The sequence below is a fragment of the Mus musculus genome, chromosome 6, assembly GCF_000001635.26.
Source record: "Mus musculus strain C57BL/6J chromosome 6, GRCm38.p6 C57BL/6J".
Classification (NCBI taxonomy): Eukaryota; Metazoa; Chordata; class Mammalia; order Rodentia; family Muridae; genus Mus; species Mus musculus.
In genome coordinates this window covers 48,672,372-48,693,345 of record NC_000072.6, presented here as the reverse complement: position 1 = coordinate 48,693,345, position 20,974 = coordinate 48,672,372, and the positions used below count along the sequence as shown (strand labels likewise).

At 44.4% G+C, this 20,974-nt stretch overlaps 2 protein-coding genes and 1 long non-coding RNA gene across 9 annotated transcripts; 1 reads left to right on the top strand and 2 right to left on the bottom strand.

The window, feature by feature from the left end:
- Positions 1-1,283: 1,283 nt before the first annotated feature.
- Gimap4 (GTPase, IMAP family member 4) lies at positions 1,284-8,768 on the bottom strand. 5 transcript variants are annotated; one of them, NM_175048.3, is made up of 5 exons: positions 8,723-8,768; positions 6,437-6,508; positions 2,889-2,975; positions 2,398-2,504; positions 1,284-1,934 (listed from the first exon to the last, which is right to left on the bottom strand). In NM_175048.3, the coding sequence occupies exons 2-5, from the start codon at positions 6,492-6,494 to the stop codon at positions 1,917-1,919; spliced, it is 270 nt and encodes an 89-aa protein (NP_778213.2). In that variant the 5' UTR covers positions 6,495-6,508; positions 8,723-8,768; the 3' UTR covers positions 1,284-1,916. The 5 variants fall into 5 exon arrangements, with proteins under 5 accessions (NP_778213.2, NP_001230128.1, NP_001230129.1 ...); NM_001243199.1 differs by having other exon boundaries at positions 1,284-1,948; positions 2,398-2,975; NM_001243200.1 differs by having other exon boundaries at positions 1,284-2,504.
- A 5,461-nt stretch (positions 8,769-14,229) lies between these two features.
- Positions 14,230-17,225, bottom strand: Gimap9 (GTPase, IMAP family member 9). 3 transcript variants are annotated; one of them, XR_868861.1, is made up of 3 exons: positions 17,092-17,225; positions 14,662-15,904; positions 14,230-14,489 (listed from the first exon to the last, which is right to left on the bottom strand). XR_868861.1 is itself a non-coding variant. In NM_174960.2 (2 exons), exon 2 carries the CDS (start codon positions 15,863-15,865, stop codon positions 14,990-14,992), a length of 876 nt encoding a protein of 291 aa, NP_777620.1. In that variant the 5' UTR covers positions 15,866-15,904; positions 17,092-17,211; the 3' UTR covers positions 14,642-14,989. The 3 variants fall into 3 exon arrangements, 1 of the variants encoding a protein (NP_777620.1); XR_868862.1 differs by having other exon boundaries at positions 14,230-14,486; NM_174960.2 differs by lacking the exon at positions 14,230-14,489 and having other exon boundaries at positions 14,642-15,904; positions 17,092-17,211.
- Positions 16,537-17,514, top strand: Gm46958. The gene is made up of 2 exons (XR_001785233.2): positions 16,537-16,811; positions 17,322-17,514. It is a non-coding gene; the product is annotated as a predicted gene, 46958 (long non-coding RNA).
- The last annotated feature ends 3,460 nt before the right edge of the window (positions 17,515-20,974 follow it).

Here is a 20,974-nt window from a genome sequence, read left to right as displayed (position 1 = left end):
TTGGGGTGCATGATGTGAAATTCACAAAGAATCTACAAAAAGTTTTAAAAAGTTAAGCAAGTCATGGGCACCAAGCAAGTAAGCAGCGATCCTCCACGGCCTCTGCATCAGTTCCTGCCTGCAGGTTCCAGTGTTGAGTTTCTGTTCCTCTGTGAAGGGTTATGAGCTGTAAGATAAAAATAAACCCTTTCTTCCTCAAGGTGCGTCTGGCCACGGTGTTCATCACAGAAGCTGCCCGGCCCTCTGTGCTCTTTCCACCCCCTCTTACAAAATGTTTCCTGAGCCTTGGATACAGGGGTTGTGTTGTGGGTGTGTCAATTAGGGCTGGGCATCCCACAGTGAGCTGGTCTCTGCATTTTGACTAGTGACTTTCTGTAATGGTCACCTGCTGCCAAAAGATGCTTAGAGAAGCCAGTTTCGAGATAGGAAAGAACGAAGTGGGCTATCTATCGCCGGTGCCCCAGCGGATGTTGGGAAGAAGCACTGAGGAGTCCTAGAAACGAAGTGAGGGTAACTCAGAAGAAATGCAGCAGAAGAAATAAAGAAATGATTGTTACTATCTCTATATTAGAGGGAACTTGTATGCCGGGAAAAGCTCACAGGCCTCAGAAACCTAAGACACAATTTCTGCCATAAGATGACAAGGACCCAAATTAGTTGCAGTCTTTGACCAGTGAAGGATGGAGATTGTGGTTCAAAGATTTCAAAGAAAAGAGGGTGGGGGGAGTGGGGGGTGGGTGGATATGGGGGACTTTTGGTATAGCATTGGAAATGTAAATGAGCTAAATACCTAATAAAAAATGGAAAAAAAAAAAAAAGAAAAGAGGGTGGGAATCGGGGAGTGACTCAGTCAGGAAAGTACTTGTCCTACAAGCTTGAGTACCCATGTTTGATTCCCAGAACCTGTATGAAAAGTTGGGTGTGGTGGCAGGCACTTGTAATCTCAGGGTTGGGGAGGTGGAGGTCACGGGCCAGCCAGTTCAGCTGAATTGGTGAACTCCAGGCCAGTGGGAAGCACTGTCTCAAGGGAGGTAGACAGCATCACCAAGGAAGACACCTAAGACCATCCTCTACCCTCCACAAACACCCATGTACCTGCACACATACACACATGTACACATATATGCACATGCCTAAGAAAACAAGACAGGAAATGAGGTGCCATGGGCATACAGCAAGTCTGGTTCAAAAAACACCTCACACTTCTACCAATAAGATGAAATCTGTCTCTGTGCAGTTACAGCAGCACCATCTTCCAACACAAAACAGATTCCAGCTCTAAATATGTGTGAGGCAACAGAAAAGTTTATTATAACAGCAATAAGCAATTGAGCTGGGTGGGGGCAGAAGCAGCATGATTGGATATGTAGTGGTTCTGGCTACAGTAGCCAGATCGTTTCTCAAGGAGAGAGCTGACTACTGATCACACTGGTGAAAAGGTTGGACACCTGAACAGAGCAAACATTGTGATGTCACCTGCTGAGCTGCTAACTTGTGTTCAACCTGGATTATTTGACTTGTGAGATCTTCTTGGCCTTCAAAGGCCAGCTGGGGAACAACTTGATGCCATTTGTGAAAATATAATTAAACAAACCTGATGTCCATTGAGAACTGTATGCTATCTATCTCTGACTAAAGATTACCTCATGCAAAGATTGGAACTTCCTAATAAAACATACAAGGCAGTTGTCCAAAATATGGGTATCATGTGTGGAAGCTGCAGGTGAAGATTACTGTTGAGAATCCAGTGGAGAAATGGGTTCATCTTACAGTCATTTTCTGTGGCCTCCTGGGTGGTTTTCATTTGAGGAAGAACTCAAGGCAGCAGGCAGTAATACGTTCAGCTTTGGAGTTTCACAAATTGAAGATTGGTCATTGTCTCGATAAGTCAATTGAACAACTATCAGTGGTAAACTTTACTTCATTACTTCATCCTGGAAGACAGAAACTAGAGCATTTGGGCATCGGGGGGGGTGAGCACTATAGGGCAGGGTTATCAAGGGAAATGCAGAAAATAGAAATAAGGTCTAGTCTTATAGACTAAGCCTAGTCTTTCATAAACTGGTTGAAGATAAAGGAAGCAATCTCCCATGCTTTTATAATTAATTCAAGTATCATACTTGTGTTCTCAACTTCCTTCCTAGCATTTTGTTGATTCTTTGTAAAGATAGCCTCCCTCTCCTTGAATTCCCTCTCCATACGTGCCCTTCTTATTTCCCTCTCCAGTTCATCTCTCAGATCTTTAATCTGTTCTTCATACTCCCGTCTTATCCGTGCTTTCTCCCTCTCTAGCTCCTCTCTGTATAATTCTTGCATCCTCAAGGTCTCTTTCTGGATCACACACTCGGCACTTTCATACATCTTATTAGTAAAGCATCTTCCACCATTTTCCCTCACCATGCTCTGGACCAAGGTCAACAATTGCATCTTCTGCTCTTCCTTTTCAGCGCCTGAGGCTCTGTTGTTGAACAAACAGTAGCGATTCTGGAACTCATGCATCACCTCTTGAAAGAATTTAGGAGCCTTCTCTAAGTACTCATGGATATCAGTGTCTTCTAAGTCATCCTTCCTGGTGAGCAAGAGAATCATGAATCTTCTAGCCTGTTTTCCAAACATGTCCAGAATTTTCTGTGTAGCCTTGTGTTCTTCCACAGTATAACGCCCCAGTGGAACTACCAGGAGCAGAGCATGAGGCCCTGGAGAGGTCAGGGCAACATAGCGAGTGATCTCCCTTTGTGTGTCAGCATCTGGTACCTCAGTGTCAAAAATACCAGGTGTATCCACGACAACAAGCTCTTTCCCATCCCAGGTGCTCACCCTTTTTTCACAGACCTTGGTGATGGATTTTGCACAAATGCCAGAATTAAACACTTTTTCCCCAAGGATACTGTTCCCTGTTGAACTCTTTCCTGCTCCAGTTTTTCCAAGTAAGACAATTCTCAGTTGGGGAATTCCTTGATCTTGGTTTCCAAGCTCTAGAACACCAAGGAAACAAAACCAAATCTTAGACTCAGCCCTCGACAGTTAAGCGAATAAAATCACACAATCCGATGCCCACTCTCTGGATACTTATGACCTTTCCCCATGGTGTCATCTCTGTCCTACCAGGGACTACAGACAACCTGTGGGTCTAAATGCCTGTCTCAAAGGGCCTGACAACGGGTACCTCCCTTGATCTCTTTTCTTCACTGCCCTTTCGTAATATTCCTTTTAAGCTCCTCATTCCGACCCTTTGTGATTTCCAAGTACCCAGAAGAGGAAAGAAGAGTTTCAGAAGCGACCAGTGAACCACTTCTGGTAGCTGCCTGACTTACAGAACTCAGAGTGGAACACAAAGTGCGAGTTTGGGGCATCTGCAGAGAAAGACATAATTTTTTTTTATTTATATTTTAAAAATAACATTTTCTTCCAACTGAGAGCCAAGTAGGGGAGAATGTACAAACCTTAAGATAGTTTCCCAAGTTTGGGGACCAGAATCCCAGGATAAAAGAAGAAATATGACTGAGAACACTGTCTAGGATGGTCTAGGAGAGGATACAGGCGCAGTTCAAATCAGTATTTACTTAATACAGTAGAGTGCCCCATCGGGAAGATTCTTGTGGACATTGTTTTATTGGTCATAGGAAGGAAGAACAGGAAAAGATATCAGTGGTAGCTACTACACCATAATTAGCCAGCATAGACACCACATGGTGATTGTTAGACTAGAACCCCTGCTCATCCCCTGCACAAGCTAAGAAACCCCCATCTGTCCTCTTTCCCCCAACCACACCCACACAGAGAAAACTCCCCTGTCTGCTTAGATGCATGGAGAAAACTCTGAGCTAACATATCAGCACTTCCTGTCTCTTTGAGTTTCCGGCAACCCACCCAAGAGTGACCATCCAAGCGCTCAGGTTTTGACCATGTATGGGCACAATCCCAGCTCTTAGCTAGCACATCATCACTCCTCACCTAAATTCTATAAAATCCCCTTGCTTTAGCCTGGATGTGTGACTTCATTGACCTCCACCTGTGAGATTGATGAACCTACTGGAGAACTGCCTCCTAATAAACCTGCCTTTTTCTACTTTTAATCTGGTCTAATCTGGCCTATATCTGCTTTACTGGGGGAGAGAAAATGCTTATCAATAATGACCCATGATTAGACTGCAATACACACCCTCTCCTTCTCATCCCTGAATGCCCTCTTCTTTGGGATGTAGATTTGCAACTCTCCTCAGTGAAGTGTAGCCAATGGGTCTGGTTTTGGGACACACTGTGATATGCTTTCGAGGACAGGTAAACAAAATGTTCAAACCCTTAAGCCTGCTTGCTCCTTTGCCTCTTCTGCAGTTTCCATGTGAAGATTCCTGAACTAGATTCCCTGACAGTAACAGCCAGGAAAGATCCCTCTACCCCGGCCTGCCCAAGAGCTAGTTGACTATACCAAAGCTTCTTAAAGTATAGGTGTGACTTCATGTGGGGCCACAAAGTTGAACATGGAGAAGAAGAGAAAAAGTTAGCAACAGTAAAAGATTCTGAATGCACAATGACTAAAAAATATTTTGAAATCAAAGGTGTAATGAATTTGTAATGACTCTGATAGCACTTGACTGTGTTCTTTGATGAAACAGCAACCTTGTTACTGACCAAACAACATAAATACTTGTTAATACCCTGTAGCACCAATAAACATTGCCAGAGACGTCTGGACTTAAATTTGACACTAACACTGCTTTGTATGATATACTTACTGAATGGCAGTCTTACAATTTCCTATTATACATTTACAATGTCAATCAACCCTAAAGATTGTTTGGCATGCTCTATCCTCCAAGGTCAAATATTCAATCAAACCTTACTTTTGCAAAACAAACCAAACCCACCTCACCAATGTGCAAACATGTTGTTTTAAGTTGAAGACAACAATACATTCATTAACTTTAATTTTCATATTTACTTTTCTTGTACATGACATACGCTTCTTTGGTGTTGTCAAAAACAAGTTGTAAAACACAGCTTGTATGTAGCTAGAGTGTACAATACATTGCTTAAAAAGATACTCACAAAATTTAACATCTCCATTGCTCATATAACTGGTAGTGTAAGCACTTAAAATCTGCTTTCTTATGAACTGTAAAATATGGTACTAAGTATGTTCACTATGTTATATAATAGTTCTACAAAAATTATTCATCCTATCTGCCTGAATTTCCTTGTGATACAAATGGGGCAAATATACTTTAATCTTTAAGAAACAGTAAATTATAAACACATATATACATATATTCATAGCATACATATAAGAAAATTAAATAAGAAAATTAAAGTAAATAAATGTACTGTTGTCTTCAACTTAAAAGAACATGTTTGCACATTGGTGAGGTGGCTATACTTGGGTTTGGTTTTGTCTTGCTGAAGTAAGGTTTGATTGAATATTTGACCTTGGAGGATAGAGCATGTCAATCTTTAGGGTTGATTGATATTGTAAATGTATAATAGGAAATTGTAAGACTGCCATTCAGTAAGTATATCAAAAGTTCATTTCAGAAGCCTATTTTATATATGTATGTACCTAGGGTCACATAAAAATTTCTTGAGAAAAAAGCAGCATTGGAGGCAAGTGTTTAAGAAGCCCTGAAGTACACACACCTGTCTGTGAGTCTGTCAAGACTGATGGGGAACAACTACCCTGCCACAGGTACATGAGTGATGCATCTGTGAGCGTATTGGCACTCTGGCAGGAGCATGAGTCACAGGCCAGTTTTAACTGGTGTGGTTCAAAGAAAGAGCTGATGTTTTAAGCTACTATGTTGTAAGGTAGTTTGATAAACGAGCAAAATCTCAACTGACATTAATGAACATGGCGGGAAGAGGATCAGAAGCTCAATGGCACCCTGATTCATTTGTTGATTGGAATGGGGGTGATGGGTGCAAGGAGCCAGACGAGGGACCAATGACCCCCACATTGCTTTCTCTCGATTCTCCTTCAGGAAAGGACAGAGATGTGACCAGAAAGGCCACAAGCAGAGAGGCCATGGCAGCCTTTCTGCCTGTAGGAAAGAGGAAGTAAGAAGTTGTGCTGAAGGCAGACATGGTGACTCATACCCATCACTCTGCACTGGAGAGACAGGAGCAGGGTGTCTGTCCCAGATTCCAAGCTGACCAGGGCCACAGTGTGTGTGGAAGCCCATGTCAAAACAAGCAAGAGTGGGAAAAGAAGGAGAGGAGGAAAGGGAGGGCTATGTCAAGCTCTGGACCAGTGGGAGAGCAGCTGAGTCAAGAGGAATGGGAAAGCAGAGAAATGAAAAGAAATACCAGGGCGGCGTCAGGGTTTTCTCCCATTCAGTAGGGACTCGTGGTCAAGGCAGGAGGGACTGCACCCCTCCTTGTCTGCCTCCCCACTTCTCCTGCAGTTTGGTTACACTCCACCCCACATCCCAGCTCTTCTCACCATGGCTGCTCCTTGAACTTTCTGGGATGAACCCCGCACCACCGCACTGGACTTCCATTGTAGCTCGGCTTCCTGCAGATAAAGAAGCGACCACGGCAAGTTATGAAAACCACTTGGAGCCCCACTTCCTGTATCCAACACTGAACTTTTTGCCATAAACTCAGCCTTTTTATTTCTCCTGCCCCATCCCCAAAAGGTCATTTCAACATTCCATTTTTCAGGCTATTCTTTTCCTTACACAAACTTAAATCCTACCAGCTCCTTCTCAGGCTGGCCCTGTTTCCCTCCATCCCTTCAGCTAGTGAATGACTACTATGGTGCCCACACTTCTGGCTCAGCTTCTCATCGTGGTTTTCGTGGGCATCTCTAACAAAGGCTGACCAGGATAGAGCCCTTGACACTCCTCCCACACCCCAGGCCCGACTCTGCATCTCCATAAATGCTATCACCACACAGACCATGGCTCTTGCTGAGCTTTGAGCTCTACTCTAGTCTTGGTTTCCTGCCTTGCATGAGCCCATCACCAAATCCCAATGACTACATTCAGAAATCTCATTTGTCCCTTTGTTTCTACCTTCATGTTGATCAGACCCATTGCTGTTCATTGTCAGCCCAATCATCCCTTCCTTGGTCCCTTCACAACTCTACCACCAGATCTCACTTTCAAAATAAAATTTCATTTTCATTTTCTTGCTTGAATTCCCTAGCAGCTTTTGATTCTCTTTAGAGGATAGTTTGAACTATTAGAATGGTCCAGAAGTTCCTTCATGGACATCTTTCGCTGAAGTCACTGACCTCCCCTCTGTTCCCAGGACCCTTGAAGCACTTTTATCTCCTATGCTTTCTCAGAATTTTCCCTTTCTGGGGGCACTGCTCCAGCCCATCCCCCAGCTGGGGCTGCTCTGCCTCTACTTCCTGAGATGCTCTCTCCAATGGCTCTCTCCTGCAGCAGTGCCAACCTGAGACTCCACTTTTGAGATCACTTGCTTTTGCTGTAACTGCACAGCAGCATTTCCTCATCGAAGACATGATTGTAACACGAAATCATTTTTTAGCATATGACTGTCTCCTCTTTGACTCTGTGACAGGAAACTTTCCAGGCACAGACACAGCACTGGACAAAGGGCGGGTCTCAATTTACTAAACAAGCAAATTGACCTTCTTGGGTCTTTACCTCTCTCTGCTTGGGGGTGGCCTGTGCCACCCAGCCATCCTTCCCTGTTAACCAAGACACAGTTATGTAGAAACACTCAGCTCATTTGAGTGTTTCCTCTACCTAATACACATGAACACATTTGAAAACTCTGGAGCCAACTACAATCAGGACAGGTTGGAATGCTCCTTGGTAAGGACAGAGTCCCCACACAGGGAGCCCTCAGATACAGATGTGAAGCAGAACTCTAGATGCTTCTTTTGAAAGAGGCTTTTTATGCCTGAAGGCCAGGTGGGTGGAAGACAGCTTCTCATAAACTAAAAAGAAACCACAAACTCACACAAAGCATTGGTTCTTAGCACAGACTTGATTTGGTGATTAGCAAGGAGGCCCAGTATCAATGGTAGAAAATTTCTCAAAACTTTCTCGGGGTCGGGGGAGACAGAGGGCACAGGGTGACAGAGGAGCTCTTTAGACTCTAATTCATCTGTAAAACCAGGACCTGTGTTTCTGTAGGTGCAGATTTCATTGACTAAGTCATCCCCGCTCTGCCTATGACCAAACGTCTACTACTGGCTTCAGAACAGTAGCCACAGTAAACATAACCTCCCTACTTAGACCTACCTGGAGGGAGCTCAGCTCTTCTAAGAACTCGGGGGGGAAATAGTTTCCCCAAGAGGCAGGTTCCCTAGGAAGCAGCTTACAGGAAAAAGATAAAGGCTAGTGCTAATCCCAACATTATGGCAGCTTGGGGGAGCTGTGCCAAGCTGAGCCTGTTAGGGATCCTCCGCATCCCTGCCTTCTTCCTGCCTGCTCTCTCCAAGCTAACTCAGTCATTCTCTTCCTGGAAGAGTCACATTTAAAAAAAAAATTTTTTTTTTTTGACCAGTGCAGGAATACTTTCCCTGTAGAAAAAGTGTCCTCCTCAAAGCAGCGAACCCTGAAGCACACAGGAATTTGTAGAACTCAGCCTTCAACTCGGACTACAGCCTAAAATTATCAGGCTGGAAACAGAAGCCAATGAATACAATTCCCAAGAGCAGGTCTGTCAGGAGGTTTACTAGACACAGCTAGTAGAGAGGCCCCTTCCTCACCAAATTCAACACCCACATCATCCATCCCTATTCTCTTACCTGAAAATCTGGGTCCTTTGACCTTCTCTGATTTCGAAACAATACTAAACACCAAGAAAACAGAGTAGCAGAGAGGAAGCGAGGGGGAGGAACTGTGGAAATAGGAGTGTGCAAGGGACCCACCCATCTTCCTAGCAAGCTGCACTGCAGAACGTTCTGCAGTCCTCTTGTTCTGTGTCATCTCATGTGGTACCCATGGGCTGCTGGTAGCTACTTAGCACTTGGAATGTGATAAATCAATAGTCACGTTTTTTCACCACCAGGACTTTAGTTGACTGCAATATGGTCCATCATAGTAAATAACGGTCAGTCAGCTCTTGTTTGGCAGAACAATCTGTAAATGTGAATGACAATGACTTGGCTGGCAGTGATATTGAATCTCCTGTATGTTTGTTTAAGAAATGAGAGAAAGGGGGCTGGTGAGATGGCTCAGTGGGTAAGAGTACCCGACTGCTCTTCCGAAGAACCGGAGTTCAAATCCCAGCAACCACATGGTGGCTCACAACCATCCGTAACGAGATCTGACTCCCTCTTCTGGAGTGTCTGAAGACAGCTACAGCATACTTACATATAATCAATCAATCAATCAATCAATCAATCAATAAAAAAGAAGAAGAAGCCACTAACTTCTGGGCAGCTGAGCTTAAAAAAAAAAAGAAAGAAATGAGAGAAAGAAATAATTGAGTAAGAGAGAAAGAGAGAGAAGAGAGCTCCTTGTTAATAGCATATAAATAGAATCTACTTTTTTTTTTTTAAAGATTTATTTATTTATTATATGTAAGTACACTGTAGCTGTCTTCAGACACTCCAGAAGAGGGAGTCAGATCTCGTTACAGATGGTTGTGAGCCACCATGTGGTTGCTGGGATTTGAACTCCGGACCTTCGGAAGAGCAGTCGGGTGCTCTTACCCACTGAGCCATCTCACCAGCCCCTAGAATCTACTTTTAATTTGGATATTTAGGTATTTTTACATGTCATATAATTCATGATACAGTTGGATTTAAATAGCACATCTATATCATATCTCCTCTCCTCAGGGGTCAGGGCTTATTACAGAAGAGGGGTGAAAAGACTGGAGTCATTGAACACTGCAGTGAAACACTATTTGCTGGATATGACAAGGTCATTTCACACAAAAATTTGCATGGACCAAAACCTCAGTGCTGATGGGGAAGGGCTCATGAACTCTTGCCCTATCTAAGGAGAGCTGTGGGCAATTGATTGCTGCTAGTGTTTGTGTGTGTGTGTGTGTGTGTGTGTGTGTGTGTGTGTGTGTGTGTGTGTGTGTGAGAGAGAGAGAGAGAGAGAGAGAGAAAGAGAGAGAAGTTGTGAAGTTTTTTTCTCAGGAGCACTGCCCCTAAGAGGTTACCCATTTGTTGGTAGATGATTCCACATCTCTGCACATATGGACAGCACTAAGTGGAGTTTAGATTTTTTTTCTTAAATGGGGGAGAGAGACAGAGACGACAAGAAGTTGGGAAGGAAAGGAGAGGCCTAGAGAAGGAATCAGAGGGGACAGACACTGGAGTGGAACTAATCCAAACACACTATGTGACTGTATACAATTCTTTAACAATACACAGTCACAGTCCTGCTACCAGATTTCTTCTTGTCCAACCTGTTCTTTCTCTCCTCTTCTCTATTATTCTGCCTACTTTGGGGCTGATTCTTGTGTAATTTCACTTTTATTTCCACTTGTTGATTTTTTTCAGGACCTCCCCCTCTCTCTCTCCCTCTCCCTCCTTCCCCTCCCCCCTCCCCTTGCCCCCTCCCCCTCCCTCTCCCCCTCCCCTCTCACTCCCCTCCACCTCTCTCTCTCTCTCTCTCTCTCTCTCTCTCTCTCTCTCTCTCTCTCTCTCTCTCTGTTTGCTTCAGGCTTCATGCCTACCTCTTCAACTTGGGACAGTCTCCTTTCAAATTCTATTCAATCTCTCCATCCACACACATACATATACATATATACACACACACACATATATACATATTAGAAGAACCTCATGTCCTCATATCTCCACACTGTTTTCGCATACTTGACATCCACACAGTTTATAAGCCCCAAGGAACCATCCGCTCTGGGGAGTTACTCAAGCAGAGATCAGCAGGAAAGAGCTTAGATTTTGGATCCCTAACACAACTAAAAATAAGAGTGATTGGCGGGGGAGTGAGTCAGATTACCAACCCTCCCACCAGGAAAATCTATTTATGAAGTGACTTTGATTTCCACGTTCATCTGTGAAATTTAGTAACTTGGCACAGAGTCACCAGGCAACCAGGTGGTTCTGAGAGAGGTCCTGGCAAACCTCAATTCTTCACCATGGGCCTTCTAAGCCTCCTCTCACCTTTCCATGTACTGCCCTGTGCACTGAAGGGTCCCATGTTTGAAACCTTCAGTAATTGGGATGCTGGGCGCACAGATGTCCAGATACAGTCCCAGTCCAGAAAGACATTTATAACAGATTCCACAGGTCAGCAGTAACACCTTCCAGCCCTACAGTTTCTTTCTCAACAATTTCTGTTCATTTTTCGTGTTCCCTCTATACTACATAAACTGACATTTTCTTTCAATCCATGAGTTCCACTCTCAGACTTAAAGAAATCTCTGGTCTAACTTGGTCGAATTTTTGTGTGTGTGTGAAGAGACCGGAGATGATTTTTCATAACAGTCCTCCAGAAATGGTGAGTTTCAAGCTGATGTCAGCCCATTTCCCGGAACCCTTTCTAATGAGAGTAAAACAGCTATTTTTAAATGTGCCCTGAGACACCTCCTTCCTGCCAACAGACATTTCCTGTGCTAGCCCCTTCACCTTTGTCTTACTCATCTCATGTCATATCACAGAGCAGAATGGTTAAGATAGAGGGGCTGTATACACTGCCATTGACATGAGATGGTACTTGAAATAGAGAGACTGAGAAGTGAAGATCTCCAGGAGATTTCAGCTGCTAAACTAGACTCAGAGTTCTTCCTGGATGTCACTTAGGACTGGAATTGGTCCAAAGCAGAGCTCTCCTCTGCCTTCCACCTGGAGAGACTTAGTTCTGGTCACTCACAGTTCAGTCTTAAGCAAGTGTGATGTGTGTATACTGTTACTACCTTTTAGAGTCATTGTAATGGAGTTTTAATGGCCTAAATTACTAATAGAATACTTAGTAAATTTATTACAAAAATTATCAAAATTTCCCTAGAGAGATGGCATCAAGAGCCCTAGCTGCTCTTCCAAAGAACCCAGACTGTAGTTCCAGCACTCAGTGGTGGCTCACAGCCATTTGTAACTCCAATGCCAGGGGATCTGACGCCCTCTTCCAGCCTCTGTGGGCTCCATGCACATAACAGACATGCAGGCAACAAACCCATGTATGTAAAAAATTTTTAAATAATCTGAAGGAAGCTCACAGCTTGGAAAAACTATTAATGTCATAGCTCCCCCTAACTAAACAGATTCTAGAAATGGGGACAGGGATGGGGGAACTGTAGTGTCCAGTTCTATACCTACTAGTGTGGTACATAAAGCCAGGCTTTAATGTATATCCCCAAACTCATGATCACATGAATAGCCCTATTCAATTCTGTGATATATAAGGCAAAAGAAAAAGTCATAATTTAGGGAAAAGATTTTAGGAAAGAGGGGGGTGGAGGGGGTGGGAAGGAAAAGAAGAAGGAGGGGAAGAAGGACCAGAGTATATCATATGCATGGACTTGCCAACAAGCAAAAGTTATTAATAAAAACAAAACACAAATATATTTTTATTATTAGTTATTTTGAAGCAGTAGTTATTTAAAATATCATTGAGGGTACAGGTATGACCATGAATGGGTCTGTGTAATTGTAAAAGCATTCTGTGCATTTTGTTCTGCCATGTTTTATTTCCATTTAATAACAGATGAGAGATTTCAAAGTCAAGATAAGCTGGCTTACGTAAAGTCAACTCCAGGCACCACTGTGGTGTAGCACCTGTTGAGTACCACAGGCAGTCTTGTGGTCAGCACACCTACTAACGTGATCAGAGTCTTCCGAGGGCATAAAAGTGAAATCTTCAGCATTATCAACATCCAACACACGCCCAGAAAGGCTGGAGATTGGTAGTGACTGAGACTGAAGCACAATAGGTGCTTCAAGTTCAGAAGTACCAGCTATGAAGAACTGGGCTTACTACAGGATGAACTTGGGGTTAGTGGAAACGGTAGGCCTGATAGTCTCCTCAATTCAGAATGCTGCATTTCATCTTCTCTTAAGAAGAGAAAATGCCTTAGGATGTCACAAAAGCCTTGCACATCCCAGCACTTACGGCTCATTCCACACAGACTGCTCACCCACCTATAGTGGAACTTGGAGATCTACTACAGAGCTTCCAGCCTGCCTTCCTAATGACTTACTTAGTTTATATTTAAATTAAGTGTGTGTGTGTGTGTGTGTGTGTGTGTGTGTGTGTGTTGCCTGGCCATGGCTATGTGGGCTGTGAGTGCAAGTACCAGAGGAAGGCAAAGGTATTGGATCCCCTGGAGCTGGAGCAACAGGTAGTTGTGAGCAGCCCCTCTGGGAGCTGGAAACAGAAGTTGGATCCTCTGTAAGAGCAGTACACAGTCTTATCTGCTGCATCATCTCTCCAGCCCCTGTAATTTCTTCTGAAATGAAAGGTAACCAGGCAGAACTGACATCTGAAGGAAGATGACAGCATAAGAGAGACAAGAGGTGAAGAGGACAAGGAAACGTGACCCTGAAGGAAACTGTCACCTCCTGAGACAAAGGTGAGAAAAACTAACCACAGAAACTGTCGTTTGCAGTAACATGGGTGAATCTGGAGGACACTGTGCTAAAGGGGGCAAACATTTCCCATCTCATGTTCATATACAATCCAAAAAGCTCAAGTGGGGCTCGGGGGTGCCCAGCCACACTCGGCAGACGCATCTATAACAAAACTCCGCACCTAAGGCCCGGGGACCATCTCAGAACCAGGAAATCTGCAGTGACTGAGATCCTTTCTCCTAGAAATGATCCCAAAACTTCACCCATGATGCATCAACAATATGTGGATGCCAAAACAAGACCTCTACAAGTTCAACAGCAATAGACATGCTACCACGGAAGGGGAAAGCTCAGGAGGTCTTAGCCCCAAAAAGGAGCCACAGACACGTGCAGCAGCAGGAGCTGCAGGATGTCCTTAGGGGTGGCTCCCCTGACTGATTACCCAATACCAAGTGGTCAGCGCAGAAATCTGTACATACATAGCCACTAAAGAGGCTGAGCAACTTGTATTTATATGTTTATGTATGCATACATGTGTAAAAATAACAAAGAGAAGAGAGCTATTCATTTGAAAGGGAGCAAGGAGGAACATGAGAGGGGTTAAAGGGAGGAAATGTAAGGAAGAAATTAGTTTAACTTCAAAAATTAAAATTTCAAAGTCAGTTGGGCATGGGGCTCATGACTATTAATTACCTTGGTTTAATTATTTACACATACTTACATACATATACATGTATACAGGCACACACATATATGCCACAATGTCCACATGAGAAGCAAGCAATTTTATTTATCAATTATGCTTCAATCAGTCAGGGAATGTAACATGTCACCGTAACCATCTTCAGAAAATACAATATACTACATTAATAAATCATGTCAAATTATAAAGAACCCACCAGAACTTGCTATACCCACCCTATTGCTAAACACTCTACACACTGTACTATATGAAGAAATCAGGCGGGAACTGGGCTGGAAGCTTCCTCCCTTTTCATGTTGCTGGAAGTTGCTATGTAGACTGCTGGGGAAGAAAAGACATCATTAGTCTTAACCAAACTCTATAAACTACAATGCCAACACACCAAGCTGCCCCCCCCCCCCCACCTACAGGGATCATCAGCGAGGACCCAGGAAAAGGTAGTGAGAGAGTGGGAGGGACAAGAAGTCAATCATACTGATCAAGCTCTGAAAACCTTTATTCAGGAGTAGCAATATGAGCATAAGCAAGAGGAGGCTTCAGGGGATGGGGGAAGAGTCTGGGATCGCTCTGAAGGTCAGGTGGCAATCTTGAGGTTCTGGAAACAACGGTCACAGTGTCCTCTTTACCCACATTCTTCCTGTTATGACCACGAATGTTCTGTCAGGATTGTTTATGTAAGCTAGAAAATGTCCACAAGGCAATGGCTGAGGCCATGGCTCCCAGCACCAAGCAAGTCATTAATATATTCAGAACACATTATATGTGTGCTTGTATGAAATTGTCAAAAACAAATGTCGTTAATAAAAATAAATAAATAAAATTTACCACAACTCGTCCCAAAGTTTTGAAAGAATTTCTTTTATCTTTTGGAAAATATACATAAATACAGTCTCTTCAGCCTTTTCCTTCAAATTTCTTAATTTTTCATCATGATTTCTCTGTGCAAAAACAATTTGTGCCGCCTTTCCTTTTTCTAATTTAGCAGCATATTCCTTTTCTATTCTTTCGATTTCACTAGTGAGTTGCTGAGCATAAGTCTCCTTCAGTTCCTCTAGACAATGGTTCAGCCTGCTATCTATGTCCTTATATATCTTGTCAGAAAAGTAGGATCCGCCATTTTGGGCCACCATTTTCTCTGTCAGTTCTATCAGCTGCTGCACTTGATTTTCTTGCTCATCCAGAGCTGCTTTGTTATTAAAGGCCAAGTAACGCTTCCCACACTGGGAGATAATATTATTGAGCTTTTCACCCGCATCACTTACAAAATTATCAAGGCTCTGATCCTCAAGGTCTTCTTTGTGAGTAAACAAGATGATCATGTACTTCAGGGCTGCCTCCCCAAAAAGACCCTTGATCAGAGCGACCGTTTTCTGCTCTTCTTCAGTGTAACGGTCCAGTCGCAAAACCAGAATAATGGCGTGAGGCCCAGGGCAGGAGTAGAGAACGCAGCGGCTGATCTCGAAACATGTGGTTTTCATGGTCTCCTTGGTGTCAAAGAGCCCAGGAGTGTCGACTACAACAAGGTTTTTCCCCTTCCACTCCCTGTATGCTCTCTGGCAGGTCTTGGTAACAGCATTGGCACAAATCTTAGAATCAAATTGACGTCTCCCGAGGATGGTGTTGGCTGTAGCACTCTTCCCATTTCCAGTCTTCCCTACCAGAATGATCCTCACTTCAGTGTCTCCCTGGCCAGCCATGTCAAGGCAAGCTGACTCTAAAGATCTGAATGCACAGATCTTAAGGAAGGAGAAGAGAGGAAAATTACCTATTAGACAAATGGAAAGCACTCCCGATCCTTTCTTTTTTTCCTTTTCTCCTGAAATTTTGCAGTGTTCTATAGTTTTAAAAGGCTGATGATCTGGATATCATTTAGGCTGTTCCTGATGGCATGGACAGGCTGTCTCTAGTCCTGCTACCGCCTTCATGCCAATATTGGAACAGATGTTCCTGGCTCATGCCCAATGCCAGGTCTGGGAAATGAGTGCGCCCAAATCGTTACTGTGCCAAATACCTGAAAGCCCAGGATGACTATAGAGGTCAACAGCTTACTATATATTTTATGACGACCTAGGAGAGGCATTCAAGGACTCAAACATAAAGAAAGTGTAAGGAAGGCAGGGGCAGGTAGGATCTCAGTGAGTTCAAGGCCAGCCTGGTCTATAGAGTGAGTTTCAGGACAGGCAAGGCTATACAGAGAACCCCTATCTCAGACCAAAGAGAGAGGGGGAGGGGGAGGGGGGAGGGGGGAGGAAGGGAGGGAGGGAGAGAGAGAGAGAGGGAGAGAGAGGAATTGTTCATCTCCCCTGCTTTGACTGGTACACAGTTAATATGTTAATTATTACAGTTAAATATCACACTGAAGCCAGAAATATGCTCACTTATCATGTTAATAAACATGAAACAAAACCCCCAAGACAGTTAAAACAATCCTGCATAACAAAAGAACTGGCAGAAGTGTCACCACTTCACCTCAGAGTGTACTACAGAGACATAATAAAGAGAAAGCAACAGACAAGATGCAAAACAAGACTCGGAGCCCCTAGACTACACTGTGGCTTCAGCAGCCCTCCGTCAAGCCAAGGGTCACACAGCCACACATGCAAATCTGTCTGTTGTACAATTAAGAGGAGTCAGCACATTGAGGTAAGAAAAAATGAATTAAACATGATCTGAGTTCTCTCCCAACTCTAACGAACCTGCCTTGGGGGACACAGAACTTTCTATAAAGGGCACCAGGCCCTCTGTGACCTTCCCCACAGACACACTGCAACGCATCAGTTCATCTCCTTATATCTCTTAGCCTCCACCCCTCCCCCCAGCAGCTTCCTCCCTGTGCAGACACAATACTTCCACCCCCATAGATGCTCCATTCGCCCTCCCTCTCACAGCTCCCTCGCTCCAGGTCTCTTCCAGCCAGACTCACCTTCTTCTGCAACAGTTAATGAGAGTTCAGGATCTCTCCAAGGAACCAATTTGACCTGGTTCAAGTTTTCTACTGAACTATGAAGTAAAACTTCCCTCATTCCCTGACAGGAAGTTCTATGGGTGGAGCCAATTGTAGCTTCCCCCCCCCCCCCCCCCAGCCTGAAGCGGGCGGGTACAGACCTTGTTGCCTCGGAGGTGGGGCCACCTGCGGTGCAACTTTCTGACTAGGCTGGCTCCTTTTGAAGAGACAACTGCCCTGCTCTTCTGCTACCTGCTCAGAGGCTGAACCTGTCTTCCTGAGACATTCCTGGCGACCGCGTGCTGACAGAATGGCTCCAGGCACGGAGAATGAACTGGCAGTGGGGATGGGCCTTCCCCCTTATAAGCACACTCTCTTAGTAAACTCAACTCGCGGGCCTGATCAGAGAAATTTTTGTCTTGGCTTCATTATCTTTTCTCACAGTCTAAGTCTCTTTCAGCCCCAGCCTGCCTCCCAGGTGCACCCCGTTCATGTAGGCCGCGGGCCGGCTTACAACAGGAGCCAATGAAGAAACCATTTGCTTTTAAAGAAACAGAAATATTTTCTTGTAATTTAATAGGTGCTTCAGCTCTGTCAAGTTGAAGCCTTTTCTCTGTATGTCTATTATAATGCCAAACGTTTCTAAATATTTTTTTATTATTATTGTTTGGTTTTTTTTTTTTTTTTTTTTTTTTAGATTACTGATGTGTTTATAAAAAGATAACGAGAGAAGGAGGGATATGCTCTATGGAAGGTGTAGTGAGGTATGGGAGGAGTTGTCCCAGCAGTCCCATTCCAAGGCATCACTTGTTCCTGAGGGACCAGCCACACGACGGTATAATATAGAATAGAGTTTATTCAGGGCATGGGGAGGGAAGTCAAGAGGGTAGAAGAAGCAGAGAAACGCAGAGGGGTTAGAGAGTACAGAAGTAAAGGCCAGCCATGGGCATGTGGAGAGAGCGGGGCAGGGGCGAGGGGATGGAATGGGGAAGGGACAAGGGAGCAGATAGCAAGAAGAGAAGAGCAAGAGCGGGAGAAGGGGGCAAGCAGCCCCTTTTATAGTGGGTGAGGCCTACCTGGCTGTTGTCAGGGAATTGTGGGGTGGAGTTTAGACAGAATGCTAACAATTACAGTCTCAGGTAGCCCAACCTACAGTTGAACTCACAGTGTGTGGAGGATGACCTTGAACTGAAAGCTGAGAACCTGGTAATTACTCAGTCCTTGAAGCTAGATACCTCAACAGTTGGAGTTGTCTCAAGATTGTTGGTTCCCAAGGCAGACAAGAGATGGTAGGTAGAGCATTGCCCATACCCTGGACTTCTCTCAGAGAGCTGGGCAGGAGGGTGGCTGCTCCCTACCCAAATCAGGCATGGGCCTACTCAACTTTTTAAGTTAAGAATCAGTTAAGCTTCTGATTCCCTGCCAGAGAACTGGCTTAACATTTGCCTGACTTCAGTCAAGTCTGCATATGCAAATTAGGTGTTTCCTCCCTTGTTCTTTTTTTTTTTTTTTTTTTTTTTTTTTTTGGTTTTTTGAGACAGGGTTTCTCTGTATAGCCCTGGCTGTCCTGGAACACTTTGTAGACCAGGCTGGCCTCAAACTCAGAAATCCGCCTGCCTCTGCCTCCCGAGTGCTTTGATTAAAGGCGTGCGCCACCATGCCCGGCTCCTCCCTTGTTCTTTTGTCCTCCCCTCCCTCACTGAGCTATATAAGCTAGCCCTGTTAAGTCAATAAATGAGCTATCCTCCAATATAGTGCGAGTCCTGAGACTACAGCTGGTGCGTAAGAGCCCTATAGCCCTCAGTGAAAACTTGAAAATGCTGATTCTGATATCAGTAAAGGAATCAGCACCAGCTACAGTACAAGTCTGCAGGAGGGAGACCTAGGGAGCAAAGAAGGAAATGAGCCTCCTTCTCCACACCCTTTCCCTCGGGCCCGCTACCAGTTAGTGGGCCCCGAAATAAACCAAGGCAGTCAGGACAGCTCTCCAGGTGAGGCTCCCTACTCAGGTAGCCCTATTTTGGGGCAAGTTGACATAAAAACAATTACAATGAAGTGCCACACCAGGCTTCAAAAATATTTTTGTTCATGTCTAGAGTGATACTGAACATACAAAGAAGCCTAGATCTTCAACTATTTTCCTTATGTCCCCTCTACTAATTCCAAGCTTTTAGACTTTACATGAAGATTTCTCATTCGGTTGTAATTAATTTTTGTCTGAGGTGAAGGATGTGGAACCTTGTCTCAGTTTTCTGCATGCGATACCCAGGTTCTCAAACACCATTTGCTAAAAGGCTGCCTGTTCTCCAACATGTCTCTCTAGTAGCTTTATTGGAAATCAGATGGCTATAACTGCACATTTATTTCTCGGTCCTATGTTCAAAAGAACACAGAAGAATGTTGACTTTTGTTTCTGTGTTTATGCCAGAACCATATATGAATAATTCCTAAGTCCCAATAATAAGGAAACAAACAACCCAATAAAAACAGGACAAAGGACTTAGTACAACCTCACGCAGAAAGATCACATAGATAGCTAATGTTTTATATGGAGAAACACTCCCAAATATATGTCATCAAGGAGACATAAAACAAAACACCAGTATACACCTCCCAGAACAGCCAAAGTTCGGACACTGATGGCTTCAAACGCTGGCACAGATACGGAAGAATGGGAACCTTAATTGGTTACTGATAGGAATGTGGAATGGTACAGGCACTTCAGAAGACAGGCTGCTAGCATCTTACAAAAGTAAATATACTCTTGCCATATGTGAAGTGGAAATTTCTGGTTTCTTTGGAGACTCAGTTGTGCCATATGATGTTTTTCTAGAAATTGTCTCACGAGAGGATGTTTTTGCTGAGAACAGAAACATGGTGGTTTTCTGGAAGCTGCCTAGAAAAAGGGCATGTGATATTTTGCTAAGAGTGAGCACTTGAGAGAACATATGATGTTTGGAAAGGTGTGGGACCATGAAAGGCAGCCTGTTTTCTGGTTGAGCTAGGTTTAAAACCCCAGTGACTCCACAGGGATAGTCCTGCAAGGAACAGTAAGCATTTTGCCACGCTCCTAGATACCAGGCTCCTGACATGAGGCTGCAGCTCTCCATAAGTCTGTGGCCATCAGTTATGTAAGGGCAACGCCCCAAGCCCCTCCACAGGTAGAGGATGTGACCACAGATCAAGTAGCCTCAAGACAACTCTCCATTTTAATGAGGTACCTAAAGGCCTAAAGGGCTTAGCCAATTAAGTTCTCCTTCCCAGACACTCCTCCCTGCCTGCAAAATGTATTTAACCTCAGGCCCACCCTGAGAAAGTGGGGTTTGGCTTTTTCATCTACACTCTCTGCTATGGCAATAAATGCTTTCAAAACATGAACTGTCTCTTCCCATTGGAATCCACCCCGGGAAGCAATGAAACAGGCCTTTTTCTAAAGAGCTGCATCTAGTCTCCCCTGAAGGCTTCTCTCACTCCCAGCCATGGACTCCACCAAGCCAAGCTGCCCACTGAGCAAGCCAAGGACACTCCTCCCCAGGGACCCAGCTAGGGCTCTCTCTGCTCCCCTCTTTTCCCCTTCACCCTGGGCCAGATCCAGCCCTCAGGCCCCCACTCCATTCTCAGTTCTTCTGCAGCATCCAGCAGCGTCTGGGGTGCCTAAGAGTCTGAGAACCTGCCATCCCTGGCCACCACACAGGTCCAGGGACCCCTGAGCCACTCTGGCAGTCCCTGGGGACCTCAGACTGTGCTTCCCCAACCCCAGAACAGAGTCCCAAGGCTTCTCATAGCCCAATGCCCACCTGGCACAGGTGTGGGGTCTGAGCATTCAAAACTTCCACATTCCAAGCCCTGGGGTGGATGTGGG

Bases quoted from the DNA above. Each gene is read 5' to 3' on its own strand.
- Gimap4 (NM_174990.4), bottom strand. From the start codon at position 6,494: ATGGAAGTCCAGTGCGGTGGTGCGGGGTTCATCCCAGAAAGTTCAAGG. The intron at 2,976-6,436 runs GTGAGAAGAGCT...TTGGTGTTCTAG, and splicing joins AAGTTCAAGGAGCAGCCATG to AGCTTGGAAACCAAGATCAA.
- Gimap9 (NM_174960.2), bottom strand. From the start codon at position 15,865: ATGGCTGGCCAGGGAGACACTGAAGTGAGGATCATTCTGGTAGGGAAG.